Below are 19495 nucleotides of genomic sequence, written 5' to 3' on the forward strand. Positions count from 1 at the left end.
CAAGTGAGATAACTAAGCAGAGGATAGAAAGTGGTGGGCCGCAGCAAGGGACAAAGTGTGTCAGAGTACCGAAGGTCAAAATCCAGGCCACGGTTACCTCGGGAGTAATAGGGCAGGGATGTAGGGAGAGGGAGGCCACCAGAGTGGGAGAGAGGTTGAGGGCTAGGCCCCCCTCCCTACTCTGTTCCCATAACCTCATTCGTTCCCTCAACACTCCTTCCCAATCCCTCTCAGGCTGCTCTGCTCCTTTAGCTCTGACCCCATTTCCTCAGGATCTCGTTCCCTGAGGAACTGGGCCTGACATTTCAGACAGAGGCTGAGGGAAGGAGGTAGGTCAGAAACAGACACTGTGTGTCTGTGTCATTTTATTTTTCATTTTTATCATTTTGGATCCCAGGGGCCAAAGACGTAAGTACATAGACATTTACCAGGAAGTTCAGAGATAGTCCCCCAGGTACCAAGGAATGTCAAGACTTCTCTAGTCCCTGCTGAACAAGTGCTACTGAGTATCAGATTCTGAAGGGTAAAAATGGCGATTTAGAATTTCCATTCTTGTTGGTTATCATGGCATAAATGCACAGGGTGAGGGTCAAGGTGCCCTGGAAGTAGGGCCGGACAGCGCCTTCAGAACTGGAAAGCTGCTCTTGGCTATGACAGCCCCAGCCTTCTCTTAATTCAGTAGCCAGCAGGATAAGGCCTCCTTGTGGATCCTCTGATCTTCCAGAATTCTCCTCAGCCTTTCATCCTTGGTAGTCCCCTCAGACTTCTGCAGCTTTGAAGACCCCAGGCCTTATAGGGACTGTTTGCGGAGGGGCTGTATCTCTGACTCACACTTGTAGGAAAAATAACTCCAGTTCCTTGAGTCCTCATTTATTTGTGACAGCTATGGACATCCCAAGATCAGGCTGGGATCAAGGGACTAAGCATTTGCTGTTGGAACCCTCTAAGGCAAGTAATTCTCCCATAGATGAAAAACAATTTATTGATATACTTGGTGTAGGTAATCCTCCACTTTTGATGTTTTTGAGTGCCTGCCTCTGACCTCCCTGAAAGCAGGACCCAGCTCATGTCTCAATCAGAACAGCATCTAGACCACTTCTGCTTACAGGCTTCAAGGCCTGCTGGGCTGTGAACTCCAGAATAGGAAGTATGTCTCCGAACATTATTGTCATTCCTTAGTGCCTAGCTCTATGTCTGGCACGTTGTGGTCATTTCAATAAATTTGTGACAAGTGAATTAATTAGTGACAATTATGTTGATAAAGATGATAGGGGGACAGTGACAAAGGTTTTCTTGCAAGCTAGAAGATGCTTTGTAAGGCAAGACATCTCCCCTTAGCAGCATGCAGCCTCCTCAAAGCCATGGCTTTTTTAATTGGAGGAAACAGACAGGGGTTAATTTTCAGATGAGGACTTTATCCTCCCATCATACCCATGCCAGGAGAAGCTATCAGTGATAGAGAAGGGAATAAGAGACAGCTGGTTGGGCATGATACCTGGGTAAGGAGAGGACAGGGATCTCCTCTACATGCCTGCCTTTGCATTCCTCCAGCTAGGTCAACTTAGTGTCTTTTGCCAGCTTATCAAGAAGGACCACGACTCTCTGGATTCAGAAGATCCAATTCTTCAGCTGTGCCACCTCCACCAACTCTTCTTCAACTGTCCAGGCTCTCTACTCCTGGTACTTCGGCTTTAGAATAAAATTTAAACTCCATATTCTTGAGATTACCCACATTACCCTTCTCTCCAAGGGAAGATTGCCTCTGTCCAATAATATGCCATTTTATCTTTTTTTTTTAAAATAAATTTATTTATTTATTTATATTTGGCTGCATTGGGTCTTCGTTGCTGCGCGCGGGCTTTTTCTATTTGCGGAGAGCAGGGGCTACTCTTCACTGCAGTGTGAGGGCTTTTCATTGTGGTGTGCAGGCTTCTCATTGCGGTGGCTTCTCTTGTGGAGCACGGGCTCTAGGCGCGTGGGCTTCAATAGTTGCGGCACTCAGGCTCAGTAGTTGTGGCTCGTGGGCTCTAGAGCACAGGCTCAGTAGTTGTGGTGCACGGGCTTAGTTGCTCCGTGGCATGTGTGATCTTCCCGGACCAGGGCTCGAAGCCATGTCCCCTGCGTTGGCAGGTGGACTTTTTTTTTTTTTTTTAACTTATTTATTTATTTATTTATTTATTTATGGCTGAGTTGGGTCTTTGTTGCTGCGCGCAGGCTTTCTCTAGTTGTGGCGAGTGGGGGCTACTCTTCGTTGCAGTGCGCGGGCTTCTCATTGCAGTGGCTTCTCTTGTTGCGGAGCACGGGATCTAGGCATGCGGGCTTCAGTAGTTGTGGCTCAGGGGCTCAGTAGTTGTGGCTCACAGGCTCTAGAGCGCAGGCTCAGTAGTCGTGGCGCACAGGCTTAGTTGCTCCGCGGCATGTGGGATCTTCCTGGACCAGGGCTCGAACCCGTGTCCCCTGCATTGGCAGGCAGATTCTTAACCACTGCGCCACCAGGGAAGCCCGGCAGGTGGATTCTTAATCACTGTGCCACCAGGGAAGTCCCGCCATTTTATCTTTAGAACAGCTCTGTGAGGTTGATGAAGCACAGTTGATTCTGGCATAGAGAAAGGAAGCCATTTGTCCAAAGTACTTCAAGATTCCTCACTCCAGGCCTTTTACCTCTAACCCACACTGTATGGCCCAACCAATAAAAATCACACATCATCTTCTAAGACTGCCTGAGAATTTACATGTTGGGTCCTTAAATGCACAAAGTTGTCAGGTAAGAACAGATTTCAAGAGACTAGCTGGCTCACACTTTGGCTCTCAGGCAGGTTAGTGGTCTAGAAATTGAGTGTTTGTTGGGAAAGCACTTGAACCTGAAGTCAAAAGACCTAGGATGTTAGTCCTGGGTCTGCCATTTACTAAGTGGAAAATCTTGGGCAAGTCATCTAGCCTCTGTGACTTAGCCTTCTGTAAAATAAGGACAATAATATCTGCATTTTCTACCTATTGTACATGTAATATTCTACCTATTTTTTTAAATTTAATTTAATTTATTTTTTTATACAGCAGGTTCTTATTAGTCATCAATTGTATACATGTCAGTGTATACATGTCAATCCCAATTGCCCAATTCATCACAGCACCACCCCCACCCCCCCGCGGCTTTCCCCCCTTGGTGTCTATATGTTTGTTCTCTACATCTGTGTCTCAATTTCTGCCCTGCAAACTGGTTCATCTGTACCATTTTTCTAGGTTCCACATATATGCGTTAATATACGATATTTGTTTTTCTGTTTCTGACTTACTACACTCTGTATGACAGTCTCTAGATCCATCCACGTCTCAACAAATGACCCAATTTCATTCCTTTTTATGGCTGAGTAATATTCCATTGTATGTATGTACCACATCTTCTTTATCTATTCGTCTGTCGATGGGCATTTAGGTTGCTTCCATGACCTGGCTATTGTAAATAGTGCTGCAATGAACATTGGGGTCCATGTGTCTTTTTGAATTGTGGTTTTCTCTATGCCCAGTAGTGGGATTGCTGGATCATATGGTAATTCTATTTTTAGTTTTTTAAGGAACTTCCATATTGTTCTCCATAGTGGCTGTATCAGTTTATATTCTCACCAACAGTGCAAGAGGGTTCCCTTTCTCCACACCCCCTCCAGCATTTGTTGTTTGTAGATTTTCTGATGAAGCCCATTCTAACTGGTGTGAGGTGATACCTCATTTGTAGTTTTGATTTGCATTTCTCTAATAATTAGTGATGTTGAGCAGCTTTTCATGTGCTTCTTGGCCATCTGTATGTCTTCTTTGGAGAAATGTCTATTTAGGTCTTCTGCCCATTTTTGGATTGGGTTTTTTTTTTAATATTGAGCTGCATGAGCTGTTTATTTATTTTGGAGATTAATCCTTTGTCTGTTGATTCATTTGCAAATATTTTCTCCCGTTCTGAGGGTTGCCTTTTCATCTTATTTATGGTTTCCTTTGCTGTGCAAAAGCTTTGAAATTTCATTAGGTCCCATTTGTTTATTTTTGTTTTTATTTCCATTACTCTAGGAGGTGGATCAAAAAAGATCTTGCTGTGATTTATGTCAAAGAGTGTTCTTCCTATGTTTTCCTGTAAGAGTTTTATAGTGTCCGGTCTTACATTTAGGTCTCTAATCCATGAGTTTATTTTTGTGTATGGTGTTAGGGAGTGTTCTAATTTCATTCTTTTACATGTAGCTGTCCAGTTTTCCCAGCACCACTTATTGAAGAGACTGTCTTTTCTCCATTGTATATCCTTGCCTCCTTTGTCATAGATTAGTTGACCATAAGTGCATGGGTTTACCTCTGGGCTTTCTATCTTGTTCCATTGATGTATGTTTCTGTTTTTGTGCCAGTACCATATTGTCTTGATGACTGTAGCTTTGTAGTATAGTCTGAAGTCAGGGAGTCTGATTCCTCCAGCTCCGTTTTTTTCCCTCAAGACTGCTTTGGCTATTCAGCGTCTTTTGTGTCTCCATACAAATTTTAAGATGATTTGTTCTAGTTCCGTAAAAAATGCCATTGTTAATTTGATAGGGATTGCATTGAATCTGTAGATTGCTTTGGGTAGTATAGTCATTTTCACGACATTGATTCTTCCAATCCAAGAACATGGTATATCTCTCCATCTGTTGGTATCATCTTTAATTTCTTTCATCAGTGTCTTATAGTTTTCTGAATACAGGTCTTTTGTCTCCCTAGGTAGGTTTATTCCTAGGTATTTTATTCTTTTTGTTGCAGTGGTAAATGGGAGTGTTTCCTTAATTTCTCTTCCAGATTTTTCATCATTAGTGTATAGGAATGCAAGAGATTTCTGTGCATTAATTTTGTATCCTGCAACTTCACCAAAATCATTGATTAGCTCTAGTAGTTTTCTGGTGGCATCTTTAGGATTCTCTATGTATAGTATCATGTCATCTGCAAACAGTGACAGTTTTACTTCTTCTTTTCCGATCTGTATTCCTTTTATTTCTTTTTCTTCTCTGATTGCCGTGGCTAGGACTTCCAAAACTATGTTGAATAATAGTGGTGAGAGTGGACATCCTCGTCTTGTTCCTGATCTTAGAGGAAATGCTTTCAGTTTTTCACCATTGAGAATGTTGTTTGCTGTGGGTTTGTCATATATGGCCTTTATTATGTTGAGGTAGTTTCCCTCTATGCCCACTTTCCGGAGAGTTTTTATCATAAATCGGTGTTGAATTTTGTCAAAAGCTTTTTCTGCATCTATTGAGATGATCATATGGTTTTTCTACTTCAATTTGTTAATATGGTGTATCACACTGATTGATTTGCATATATTGAAGAATCCTTGCATCCCTGGGATAAATCCCACTTGATCATGGTGTATGATCCTTTTAATGTGTTGTTGGATTCTGTTTGCTAGTATTTTGTTGAGGATTTTTGCATCCATATTCATTAGTGATATTGGTCTGTAATTTTCTTTTTTTGTAGTATCTTTGTCTGGTAATATTCTACCTATTACATGCCTATTGTGAAAATTAAATGAGATGATGTACGCGAAAGCTGTGGAGTACTAGACAAGAGTTAATTTTAACATCTCAGCCAAATTGCATCTTTGGAGACTCTTTATGTAAAATATACATAGTAATCCTTCTATGTTCATAAGAAAGTTTTAAAAGAATAGAGATTAGGAGTTCATCTCTGGAGTCAGGCTGCCTGAGTAACCTTGGGCAGTAAGTAATCTTGCTTCTTTCTGAAGCCTCAATGAAGAGGAGATAATACCCATCTCATAGGTATCATGATGAGAATCAAATGAGATAATGTATGCACGATGCTTAATATATACCTGGCATGGAGAAAGGAGCTCACTGAATGTTATCAGCTACTATTACTGATTTTATTAATGAAGATGTGAGGCAGGGTGGTGCAATAAGATCTGATAGAGATCTGAGCTAGGAATCAAAAATATTCACCTTTTTGGGCCTCAGTTTCTCTACTTGCACCATAATAAGAATCCATGGTTTTCTTTTTCCAGATTGTCTTGGGGATTTAAAAAAAAAAGTATATGAAGACTTTGAACTAATCGGAATTGAGGAATGTTATAAATTGCAAGATATTTTTTTAAAAACTGAGTTAAGTTTATAAAGACTGAATTTTTATCAGTTCATCAATTTTTGTTCATTTCTACCTGCCTTTGGTAAAGTTGTCCTCTTCATGGAAAAGGAGTACAGCATCTCCCTGTCAGTAAAAAAGATTTCAAATGTCAGACCTCAAAGTAAATTTTTCAAATCTGCAAGGATATACTCTTTGCAAAGAAAACCTTTCTTTAGGACGTTCCATTGCCTCAATGTGTTCTCTGTACATAGGCTGATTTTAATATTCATCCAGTTCATGAATTTCCACTTTGGGTATTTTCTGCTTTCAATATTTAATCCCAAGAATGACCTCTCCTTGCCTTGCAGCACGCTCCCAGATTACCTCCTTTTCTCTGATTAGTTAGTATGGCTTCAGGGAATACCTTCATTTTAACATTAAGCCGGGCAAAAACAGAAATAGAAAGATAATCTGTAGCAAGATCAAAAATAGATATCATGGCTAAATATAAACCTGGAGGGAATTATCTAATTATTTGGATGGTCCCTTATCACAGACAATCCAGGGTTGATTGCCTTTCACTTTTTCCATATAAGAGAACAAAATGGTTAATGAATACCACGAGTAACAATTTTTTCTTTTGAAGAGTAATAATTTTAAATAGTAACTTAAGCGCTCTTTTCTTCCCCAAATCTCGTCGTGTATATTATAGCATATGATTTTCACAACTGCGTGCATTCTTTTTGGGGACCGTCCAGTCTCATTTTGACTTGTAGGTCAGAGAGCATTGAACTGGGAAGACCAGGATTTGCTTATGGAGTCACTGTGCAAATTTGGTCAACTTTCTCAGTCACTTTGTTCCTTCCACTCTGCTGAGCTAGACTTGGAATGGACGACTCTGCTCCTTTTCAGTCTCAATTTAATTTACAGGCTAGCAGCTGCTTTTTTTTAGGTTGGACCAACACCAAGTAAGGACTTGGAAATGTGAAGAAAGACAAATGTGGTGTCACGTGAGGCACAGTAGCCATTAAGTTCACGGATATAATGCAAATCGCATGCAAATGTTATGCAAACTTTGCATTAATTTGTAGAAACTTACTTTGGAGCTTGCAAGCAGCGTTGAGATCCTATGAGGATTCAAAACTAATGTTTTTAGGTTAAACCAAAAGTAATGATTTTTGAAGTTATTGGTTTCTCCATACTTGCCGGGACTCAACTGCTTAAAGTCTGACACTTCTCCCTGCCCCCCATAATGATTTCACTACTGCTTGATTCCATTTTACACCCGGCCCCGCCCCCGCTTAGCCTGACGTCACGTGATATCGTATTTGCATACTACCTGGGACTGGGTGTGACGCTCCCCTTTTCTGCGTCTTCTCATTGGCGGCGCTGGAAAACCAGCCCTCTTCCGGACGGACCAATCAGCGGACCCTCGGACGTGGGACAGCAGGCAGGGGTGGGGTGGAGGTGGGGTCTTGGGTTGGATCGCTAGGCATATCGACCAATCATCCTCTGGTATGGGAAGAGCAAGCCGAGGATTGGTTGGGAGGAGGGGTCTGGGGATCCGTAGGCCAATGAGGGCTCTGGGCTGAGGGGGGCCGGTCTCCGCCTCTTAGGGCAGATAAGCAGCAGCAGCGGGGGTTGGGGGGCTGTGTGGGGCTCGCTGTGGGGCCGAGGCAAGCCGGCAGTTGGGCGGGCGTGCGATGGCGGGGGCCGCAGTGGGCGGCAGAAGCGGAGGTGCCTGGGGGCCGGGGCGCGGAGGGGCCGGGGGGCTCCGGCGGGGCTGCTCTCCCCCAGCCCCCGCCGGCTCCCCCCGGGCTGGGCTGCAGCCGCTCAGGGCCACCGTCCCCTTCCAGCTGCAGCAACCGCACCAGCGCCGGGACGGGGGTGGCCGCGCAGGTGAGTCGGGCCTGGAGTGGGTGCGGGGGGGCGAGGGGAGCCGTTGGGGGAGGGGGGCGCGTGACGGGGGGAGGGGTATGGGGAGAAGTGTGAGGGGGAAGTGGATGGGGCGAAGGAAGAGCAAGGGGGTCGCGCAAAGTCTGCGAGGACGGAAGGAGCGAGAGCGAGGAGTCGTGAACGCGGAGTGCACCGCCGGGACAGACTGTGCAAGGAGTCGGGGCCGAGAGGTGAGGGAAGGAACCTGGCAGATGGAGGCTGGCTTTGGGGGCGTAACCGAAAAGTGGGCAGAGGTGTCGTGTGGGGGTGAGTGGAAGATGCAGGGGTGGCAGCGAGGTGTGAGGAAGGAGTGAGTGGCGCGTGATGGGGGCGCCCTACGCAGGGTTTGAGCTGGAGCGAGGAGCCGGTGGGCGCTGGATGTCTGCACGGGAAGGGGGAGGGGCATGGAGGAGAGCCCCGTGGAGCTATGTGTTAGTTCTCCAACTTGAGTTTGGCACCAGCATCCCGTTGTGCAGCTCTAGAGTTCCTTTTCCCACCACTTCACGTGGGCTTCCCTTTCTGCCACCTCCTGGAGCTGATTTCTTCTGAGCCGTTGGAATAAGTTAGTTTAATGGCTTTTACTACTGTACAAACGCTCCGCTCCTATTCCCTACATTCCTCTTGGTTGGCCCAGAAGTTGTATGTTCCCAGATCACTGACCTGCTTAATATGGCTTCCAACCATTGTGTGTGTGTGTGTGTGTGTGTGTGTGTAGAACTTGAGTAGTTTGCCCCCTGCCTTTCCCTCCTCCCCCCACCAAGGCTGTTTTGTCCTGGGCATGTCAGTCAACGTGGCAGTGGGGTGAGGGCTGCAATCGAGTACATTGTGGCAAATACCCCCACTTTCTGAACAACACCAAAAAGATGTCTTAATAGCAGCTTAATAATGTGGTGGATATGGGGAAACTAGGGAAGAGCAAGCTTAATCTTGCTTTCACACTCAAAGTTGTAATGGATCCCCTGCAAATGCAGGCAGTTAGGAATGGGAAAAGGAACCTACTTGCATGAGGAGGTTGGCAAGAAGTAGAAAGTGAGACTTGCATTTGATTCACACCAAATGTGAAAAGATGACTGCACACTTCCAAAGCCTCAGGGTCTACCAAATGTACAAAAGTCATGGTCCCTGCCATCTGATGGTTAATGACAACATTCTCTAAACCAGAGTTTCTTGAGCTTTTTGTGATTACTAAACTTAGTTTCAGCACACCCCCTCCTGAAAGTATAGCTGCTACGGTGCCTTCCTAGGTAGGAATGGGATTAAGAGGGTCTCTGAAGTAGAAAATCCAAGTCTGTCTGGACTTCACTGTAAATGTTAGCATTGCATCTTGGAACGCAGAAACTTGGTTAAATCTGGTAGCAAGATGGTAACCAACTAGTAAAAGTATGCCTAGAATCTGTAGAGCAGGGCAATGCCCAGATAAACTCATGCCTATCGTGAACTGCTGTAAAGCAAACCAGAAGACTACAAACCTGTTGGTTTTGTTTGTGCTTCCTTTGAGTCCAGGGAAGTTAGTAGAACAGCAAGCACCTGAACCTTAGTTGCTTTTAGTAGAAATCAACAGAAAGCCTGCCTGTGTATTAGCTGGAAATCTATTAGCAGTCATATTTTAAGAGCAGTTATTTTGTGTCTACTATAGAACTAATATTTAAAGGACAAACACTGGTGGATGCTGTGGAAAGAAGAGTGTAGCTTTGGATGACTGGGTTCTTCACATGGCCTGTTCCTTTTTTAGGGCCAGGGACCCTAAGATACTGGTAAAAACATAGGAAGCTAGAGCTCTGCACAATTTGTTGGGTGATTTAAGGCAGATTGGGTGATCTCTTGCTTATGGATTGGGCTGATGGATTGTTTCTCCACCTATTAGTATCCCAGAGGCACTAATAAGGCACTTACCTGGTCTGTAGTGGGATTATCTATAGTTTTCAGTGAGGCAGGAGAGAGGAAAGACAGGAGGAGGAAAGAGTGGCCTGAGCCTGTGGAGTTCTTTGTGGCCAGACATTAAGGAAGTGTTCCTGGCCTTTGGTTTGGGAGCACATCAGGTCTTCTGAATGTTAACTTTTACCTTTATGTGTGTTCAGATTGTTTCCATTCCTCGGCCTTGAGAAGTGGCAGAAGTGGTTTCCTCTGGGCCCGTAGGATATATGTGATAGAAGTAAAAGCCTTGCAGTCATAAACCCTTAAGAGAATGGCTTTGCGTGCCAGAGTTACCTGGGTGTCGAATCCAGGTTCTACCTTTTACTAGCTGTGTGGCTTGGAGGAAGTTAACTAACTTCTGTGCCTCAATATCCTCATCTGTAAAGTGTGAATAATAATATCTACATCATAAGAATCAAATGAGTCAGTAGCTATAAAGTGCTTAGAACAGTGCCTGGCAAGTAGAAGGTGCTCTGAAGTGTTTGCTGCTGCTTATATTGTTGTTATTCTCTCCACTCAGCCAAGGTGAGAGCACTGTTGGCCAGAGCCCATTGCCTTTTCAGGCTTCAAAGAGCAAACCCATATTGGTCTGAAACCAGTACTGCAGGTTTCAGAATTTCAGGGCCTCCCCTTGCACTTTTATTCGCTCATCTTTTAAAATGAGGTTTCTAAACAGGGCTCTGAAACCCAACTGTTTAAAAAAGCATGTGAGCTGAGACAGAGTTTCAGGAACAATTAAGTGTCGTCACTGTTTCTGTTTCCCATCTCAAAGTGACGTAGTGCTCAGGGCTGTGCAGTTATCTCTCCACCACACACCCTGTTGTGTTCTTGACTAGGTATATTAGATGTTGTTTAAAAAAAAGAAGGGTTATGGTGTAAAGAGCAGGATTTACCTTCTGTGGCCATTCATCCGTAAGGGATGTCTTCACAAAGTGAGGAATGGCTTCATTTTTACAAGCCTGGGCGAGGGGTGTGGAAGATAGAAGAGAGTGGAGAGAAAAATGAAGGTCAACTCTAAGAAGCTAAGAACTACTAGTGGGTAACAGAAACCCAGGATAAATTTCTTACTGCAATTTCCCCTTTAATTAAATTCTCGTTTATGTCTTTAGTCAATTGGAGGCTGCTGACTTTTATGTTCTTCCAGGACCACTGATGATGGACAAAACGGAGCTAGGAGGTGAATTGTTCTGGGTTCCAGTCTTACCTATTCTGTTCAGTGTCTCCATATCCATGTCCAGAAGCTAATGTTCAATACAGCTTTGCAAATTCTTCTCTAGTGGACCAGCCCCACTGGCCAGCTGGGTGCTGGGGGAGCCCAGTGCTGCCTCTGAACCTCCGCTGCCCACCAGACTCTTCTTTTTTTTTTTTTTTTTTTAATTTTTATTTATTTATGGCTGTGTTGGGTCTTCGCTTCTGTGCGAGGGCTTTCTCCAGTTGTGGCGAGCGGGGGCCACTCTTCATCGCGGTGCACGGGCCTCTCACTATCGCAGCCTCTGTTCTTGCGGAGCACAGGCTCCAGACGCGCAGGCTCAGTAGTTGTGGCTCACGGGCCCAGTTGCTCCGCGGCACGTGGGCTCTTCCCAGACCAGGGCTCAAACCCGTGTCCCCTGCACTGGCAGGCAGATTCTCAACCACTGCGCCACCAGGGAAGCCCCAGACTCTTCTTAAACCGGGGTTTGGCATTATGGCCTGCAGACCAAATCCAAGCCTCTGCCTGTTTTCGTAAATAAAGGCTTATTGGAACGGATGGAGCCATGCTCCTTCACTTAGGTATTGACTGTGGCTGCTTTTGCACACTGACAGAATTTGAGTAGTTGTACACAATGACAGAGTTGAGTAGTTGTGATAGAGATGGAATAGCCCACAAAACCTAAAATATTTACTACATGACACTTTTCAGAAAAAAATTGGCCTACTCCTTGTCTTCAACAATGTTCCTGACCAATAGTCCTATTAAAAAGATGAGTTTCAAATGTGTGTAGTATACACCTCTGCAGAAAATCCTAAGGGGGTAAAGAAAACTAAGAAGCCTGTATCCCTACTCATATTTTAGGGGAAAAGAAAGGGGGATCATCAGCTTCCAGTCAGTTCTCAATCTTTATAGAAGATCAGCACATGTGAATCCATGCTGCCCACCCCCACCCTTGTCAGGTGACATGTGTTCAGTAGATATAAACTAGTTTGGATTTACATGAAAGCTTAACTGTTAGGCAAATTTGCATCTCCTCCCCTCTTACCCTCCTTCCAAATCTAACAACCCACAACTGCAGTGAACACATTTCAAAATCAGATGGAAATTCCTTTAGGCTTATCTCTGGTTTTGGATTTTTCTCCTTACCTTTTATTTTTCTGAACAGATCATTGAGAGCTGGTGGTAGTCATGGCTGCCCTCAAATACTGACTTCCTCACAGGGACATACGAAGGGTTTATTTCAAATGTCCATTAGGTTCTCCAGGAGAGTTGTCTCAGTGAATGTAAAGCAGCATTGTTATTAAATGCTATTGGTAATTATTAAACTCCTTTCCTTGCAGTGCTTTTGTAAACTTAGTCCTTAGGGGATGGGTGTTTAGAGGGGGATGGGTGTTTAGAGAGGTATGGAACCACATAAAGGAGGTTACTTATTAGAAACCCTGAGACGAAGCCCTCATCAAACCATGGTCCTTGGTTTGAAACAGCCTGGAGATTAGAATAGAGTGTAACTTTTCTATGCCACGGAGCCATCTTGCTATAATGAAGCTTGGGGCTGCAGTTAAAATCCTTTAAGAGCTACAACTGTGCTTTGAAAACCTGTGATTGAGGCAGCTTCTGTTTGGGAGGCATTAAACACCAGGCACTTGCCAGCCTGACACTGCTAGCTTGCTTTTGACAGCTTTGCTAGCACTAGGCACGTGGTCAGCAAAATGCACTGCTGAAATATCTGACTCTTAAATGTTATCACCAATGATGGCACCCTTGAAACTGGGGGCTAAGGTGCCTAACTACTTTATCCTTTTGGTACCCAAAGGAGAGTGCGTCCATGTGTTCTTCAGTATTTTGGACAGTAAAGGATTATACATATGGAAGCTCTCCACTTAGGTCACATAGAACGAGGATTTTTTAAACCATTTGAGGTCAGTGGAGAAGGGCTGAGAACAACAGTGGCGTGTGGCGGTAAGACGACATTGTTCTCTCTGGTTCCAGATGTAGATTGTCCTCTAGAAAATTTGAGGCAGGATTGCAAAATTTTCATAGTTGTGGTGGCAATATGAGCGTTGCCAAAGTGGTTGGTGGGCTATAATAGCCAGAGAACACTTTACCTGCATTTTCTGCTAGTTTATAATGAATGATGTGATGGGCACCAAGGCAACACTATTCCTTGGCTCTTTTTTTAAAAATTTATTTATTTTATTTATTTTATTTTTGGCTGTGTTGGGTCTTCCTTGCTGCACACAGGCTTTTCTCTAGTGGCGAGCTACTCTTCGTTGCAGTGCACAGGCTTTTCATTGCGGTGGCTTCTCGTTACGGAGCATGGGCTCTAGGCATGTGGGCTTCAGTAGTTGTGGCACACGGGCTCAGTAGTTGTGGCATGTGGGCTCAGTAGTTGTGGCACGTGGGCTCAGTAGTTGTGGCTCGCGGGCTCTAGAGCACAGGCTCAGTAGTTGTGGCACACAGGCTTAGTTGCTCCGTGGCATGTGGATCTTCCCGGACCAGGGCTCGAACCTGTGTCCCCTGCATTGGCAGGTGGATTCTTAACCACTGTGCCACCAGGGAATCCCTGTTCCTTGGATCTTAATGGAGCATCATCCTCTGGATTCTTACAGCTCTCACATAGAGCCTTGGTGCCAAAGGATTCAGACTTTAGGGTGTGACATATTCTGGGGGCAGGTCTGGTTTTTGAGTTCTTACTGACACTATCATATATATCAAATGCTATATGACACTAGCTCAAATGCTTTACTAGATTTACCTGGGCTTACTTTTATTCCACAGGCAGCTTGGAGCCCTTTGAAAGGACTGGAAGGGAAAACCTTGTGTTTCCTTCCCGTTTCAGAGTGAAGGTGGGTGACCACCAGCAAGTTAGTTTAGTGAGACTGGACTGTCTCTTCATGAGTCAGTAAGTTTTATCTCCCTCTGAGATGGATAGAAGAGGGAGCAGGGAAGAGTGGAAGCAAAGAAAAGATGAGTGGGGAATCTGGTCAACTTTCCACCTCTGCCTGAGTTGAGTCTTCACAGAGGGCTCCATTATTTGGTTTGCTGGTTTATGAATTAACCAAACATTAGCCAAATCTAGTCACATTGTTGGGTCCAAAACAAATCCTGATCTCAGAGAGAAAAGAGTTTTGGATTATATTCGAAGCTGTAAATTATCTGTTTTCCAGTTCCTCTCCAGTTGTGTGGAGCTTGTGAAGAGGCTCTTGTTCTTGGGAACAGCTGTCTGGTGGGAAGCTCTGCACAGCTGGCTGCTCTCACCCAGGCTTCAAGCTCATGGTCCTCAGTGAACCTCCTGGTTTTGAAAACTCTTCCTGGCACTTTGTTTTCTCCTCCACGCTTTTCCTCAGGGTCACTACAAAGCTGAATGCCCAGCTTGGAGTCATTTAAATGTTTATTCTTAGGCCCCGAGTACGCCTCAATCGACTTTTACTGTGTGGGAGCACCACAGCCAATCAAGGGTGGCTTCAACGAACTTAAAAGAATGCTATCAAAGTATTTCATAATAGAAAAACTTACAACTCCAGCCCCTGGGGAACCTGGAACTGAAGTCTGGACTGTGTGCAGACACTTAACCTGCCCTGCTGTTGAGCCCCAGACAGCTGACACCAGGGGTGGCGAGTGCCTTGGGCTCAGCTCTGCCTGCACATTCTAAAAGGGGGGAGGTTGGGGGAGGCCTGGGAAAACTCCTCCGGGGGCTTTGGTCGATCTGAAGCAGCAGGCTTCAGGGGTGGGGGAGTTTTCTCTCAGAGCCTGCCTGAATGTGGCTTCTTAGAGTTGGGCAGTATTTGGCAGGCAGAGTGATGTTTGGGGTGCCTCTTCTCTGACCCTGTACTCCCTATCTTGCAAATGGTGGGTGGCTTTTCCGGGGGGAGCTTTGTTAACGAGCGTAGGTCTAGATTACCACCTGCTCTGCCGCTTGCATCCCTCATCATCTGATCCTAAATGAAAACATGCAGGAGAGCGTGGAGGTCTAACCTCCTCAAGAGGCAAAGGTAGGATTAAACATACAACTCTAAAAGCAAATTACTAACACGTGCACCAGTGAATAAAAGATAAATTCAAGCTGGAGGAGGTATAGAATGAAGGAATATTCAGTGTTAGTTAGGGTTAATTAGAGAATTACTGAGATGTCTCTAGTAGGCTTTTTTTTTTAATTGGCCAGTATATTATTCTCCCTACCATTAAATTAAATTTTTACTCTCTCCCTTCCCTTTTTTTTTTTTTTTTAATTAATTAATTTATTTATTTTTAGTTGTGTTGGGTCTTCGTTTCTGTGCGAGGGCTTTCTCTAGTTGTGGCGAGCGGGGGCCACTCTTCATTGCGGTGCACGGGCCTCTCACTATCAGGGCCTCTCTTGCTGCGGAGCACAGGCTCCAGATGCGCAGGCTCAGTAGTTGTGGCTCACGGGCCCAGTTGCTCCACGGCATGTGGGATCTTCCCAGACCAGGGCTCGAACCCGTGTCCTCTGCATTGGCAGGCAGATTCTCAACCACTGCACCACCAGGGAAGCCCTCTCCCTTCCCTTTTGAAAGTGGCACTGGTGTGTCCTTGTTTGGTCAGCTGTGTTCTTTAACTTTCTCAAATCTCTTTAGTCCCTTCTGCCCCATGCTGGAAATTGTGTGCCTGCCTTTTTAAAAGGTAGGCACCTCATGTTTCAAGTTCAAGTGCAATGGAACTCACCCTGCAGCTTGAACAGATTTGAGTGTTTTTGCAGAGGGAGGGCCAGGGCAGATGGGGATTGTTGTGCTCAATAAATGCTTGTTGGATGGAGTTGCTGGAAAGGCAGCAGGGGTGGGGAGAGTGAACCACACTTCCCCAGGCTCATTTGAAATGGTTTTTTCCACTTGTGGCCCCCACACTCTGTGCCCCCTTTATAATACCTCTCTTTAGCTACTTACAAGGCCCCCCCACCCCGCCCGAAGTGTTAGTGTTCTTTCTTCAATTCACTGGTCTCCCATTCATCCTGGTCATTGGGCTTGAAGCCCAGCTGGTGGCGAAGACGTGGCATTTCCATGGATGTCTTCGCTAGGCCTGTAGGTTCTGTTCCCCACACACTTAAAGCCAGAGTGTGAGCTTGGGCCGTTAGTTACCAGGTTGATCCATGGAAACAGCCAATGTTTAGGATTTTGTGGTGATTTTGTAAAAGAGCCAGAAGACCTGGCTTTAGGCTTATATGTGGATATGGGTGAGAGGCCAAGGAGACAGATGAATGCGGGATGTTCTTTCACTCCAGGTAGATTTGCACCAAATTCCTAGTAGTGCTATAATGTATAGCAAAGGAAAGCAGGAAAACAAAATCTGAATTAGCAGCTTTTCTGGGCTAGGGAGCAGAATTGCCTATTGGCTTTAGGGTGGTCTTAGAGGTATGATCAGGCAGGAAGCCCCCCCTCCCAAGCCAGGCACCATCCTTTATATGAAGCACTGCTGATTCTCCTTCTCTTTTCCCCACCAAATGGGGGAAATGCTGGAAAGAGATGCTCACTGTCATTCCCCAAGCCCTGATACCTACACTGTCATCCAATGGAGCCTGTGTTCCCCTGCCAACCACGGGCCTGGTGGCTTAGTCAAAATGGTTTTATAGTGCTCGCTTCGGCAGCACATATACTAAAATTGGAACGATACAGAGAAGATTAGCATGGCCCCTGCGCAAGGATGACACGCAAATTCGTGAAGCGTTCCATATTTTTAGAGTGAAGTAAGTCAGAAAGAGAAAAACAAATATCGTATATTAACGCATGTATGTGGAACCTAGAAAAATGGTACAGATGAACCGGGTTGCAGGGCAGAAGTTGAGACACAGATGTAGAGAACAAACGTATGGACACCAAGGGGGGAAAACTGCGGTGGGGTGGGGATGGTGGTGTGCTGCATTGGGCGATTGGGATTGACATGTATAAAGTGATGTGTATAAAATTGATGACTGATTTAAAAAAAAAATGGTTTTATAAACCTGCTCAGCTGTGGGTGGGTAACTTTGAACAGAATGAAAATGTGATTGCAAGGAAAGAAAGGCAGCTTCTCTTCCCTCCTCCCCCCTTCTCTCCCCCACCTGCCACACTGCCTTCCGTTTAAGAGTTTTCTGTGCTCTATGTGTGTTTGATCGCCCACACGGCTTTGAGAGAACCGCGGCTGATAACACGTGCGCTCCCTTGCCCTACACCTGCAAGCTGGCTGAGAACCTGACGCCCAGCCCCTATTTGGGGATTGTCTTTGTAACTCATGCCCATCAGATATGACACACAAATTGGAGTTGAGGATGGATTGGATAGCATTTGGCATGACAGAGGGGATGCAACCAGAGAGCTTTCACAATATCATGTCGTCTGGATTTCGAAGTTGGGGAGAGGAGGCCCGTGTGAGGCTATCCATGTGGTGTGTGCACATCTTAATGCTGAAGGCAGCACCTGGACTCTTTCTCATTAGAACCGTAATCCTGGGGAGTTTTGTGTTCACAGGAGAAGGCTAAAGCAGCTGCTTCTGTGGAAAGAAAGAGTCTGTGGGTCCCAACCCTGGAAGGCCCCAAAATTCATCTGCATGTTTCAGGGAAGCTGAGGGTATGGATAGTGTTAGTTTTGACAACGTGTTCTGCATGTTTAGCTCTTTGTTGCTCGCAGTCCGTACCCTGCAACGTTTCTCATTCAACCTTGCCACAGTCCTGCAGGTGCAGGTGGCATTTGCTTGTTTTTGCAGATAAGGAAACTGAGGCCCCGAGAGGAAGTGACTTGCCCAAGACCATGTGACTAATAAAGCCCTTTTGCTCCTGATCCAGAGCTCTTCCCACCTATGTGTGGAGAGTCCGTGGGGAATTTCCCCCCAGGCTGGCATCCTCTGCTGCCTGCCCAGCACACACCCGGCCTATTTCCCTTCTGCTTATATACCTGTATTCCAGGAGCAAAACTTCGTTTGTTTAACTGACCAGAAGAGAATTGGAGAGGAAAATGGGCTGCAGAGAAGTCTGTTTGTTCCTTCAGCACCCCATAAGTAACTATCCACTTGGTGCAGCTGACTGGAGGGTGATGGTTATTACGTTATATGTGTGATGTGGTGGCAGCTTTTGAGTGTTTCCAACTGGTTGGAGATACGCAATTTTCACGGGGAATGAGAAGCTAACCAGGGACAGCTAGGGCCCAGGAGGCAGGGTTTTCCTGCCTCGGTGGGGTCATGGTCATGGTTACTGAGCTTGGGGCCATGTCAGGGAGATACTCTTAAGATGGAGCTTACAGGAAAGGGTGTCTTTCTTATGTGTGACTATGTGAAACCCCCCAAAAGCACTCAGGAGTAAATGTGGGTCGTGCATTTCTGTGGTGGGGGGGCTAGGTGCAGATGGCATTGTGTCATAGGTGACACTTTAGTCCTCCATGTAGGGGACGGCTGGTGCAGACCTCCCCCACGCCTGCCATGCTCTGCCTGGGCGTGTCTCCCTCTCCTAGCTTTAGGTTAACTGGGAGTGGAGTCGTTGTGATACGTGATAGTGCCTTTATGAGACAAGTGTGTGCCCACTAAGGGGACCAGAAGGGACTTGAACTCAGGAGAAAGCTCCAACTAGGGACGTGGTGTCATGGAGAACTGCCTGACCTGTTTCATAGAGAGGGTTATGGGCAGCTTTTACCTCCTTATTGCTCTTTTTTTTTTTTTTAATTTATTTATTTAATTTATTTATTATTTTTGGCTGTGTTGGGTCTTCGTTGTTGTGCACGGGCTTTCTCTAGTTGTGGTGAGCAGGGGCTACTCTTTGTTGCAGTGCACGGGCTTCTCATTGCAGTGGCTTCTCTTGTTGTGGAGCACGGGCTCTAGGTGCGCAGCCTTCAGTAGTTGTGGCACGCAGGCTCAGTAGTTGTGGCTTGCAGGCCCTAGAGCGCAGGCTCAGTAGTTGTGGCGCACGGGCTTAGCTGCTCTGCGGCATGTGGGATCTTCCCAGACCAGGGCTCGAACCGTGTCCCCTGCACTGGCAGGCGGACTCTTAACCACTGTGCCACCCGGGAAGCCCTCCTTATTTCTCTTACAAAACCAGATTTCGTATAGAATTCTTGAATGTTCTAATAACCATATGCTTATGTGGAACCTTCCTTTCCCAGTTATTTCCCAACTGCATAAGGTAAAGCCCCATTATAACAAATAGTATAAAAATGATTCTACATAATAAAGCTATTTCCATGCTTCATATAAATGCTTTTGTTGTTGTTTTTTGTGGTTTTTCTCGTTCGGAGGAAAAGAGTGACCAACTACCTTATGTAACAAGTACTTCTCCTGGTCCCTGTCCGTGTACTCATTCATCTCTAAACCGGAACACTCGAGGGCTTGCTGTTTGCATTGGAGGCAGGGAGCGGGGAGCAGGGCTGTGGACCCATCACCAAGTAGCACGGCCCCCTTGCTTTC

At 45.6% G+C, this 19495-nt stretch overlaps 1 protein-coding gene across 1 annotated transcript in view; it reads left to right on the forward strand.

Annotated features, from left to right (window-relative positions):
• Nucleotides 1-7736: 7736 nt before the first annotated feature.
• FAM117A (family with sequence similarity 117 member A) overlaps nt 7737-19495 on the forward strand; it is a 45332-nt gene continuing 33573 nt past the window's right edge. The window contains exon 1 of the mRNA XM_082373166.1: nt 7737-7977. Within this exon, the coding sequence (XP_082229292.1) occupies nt 7782-7977 (196 nt within the window). The 5' untranslated portion in view covers nt 7737-7781. The remainder of the gene's footprint in view (nt 7978-19495) is intronic.

Source organism: Balaenoptera borealis (genome assembly GCF_965194805.1).
Source record: "Balaenoptera borealis genome assembly, chromosome: 20".
Classification (NCBI taxonomy): Eukaryota; Metazoa; Chordata; class Mammalia; order Artiodactyla; family Balaenopteridae; genus Balaenoptera; species Balaenoptera borealis.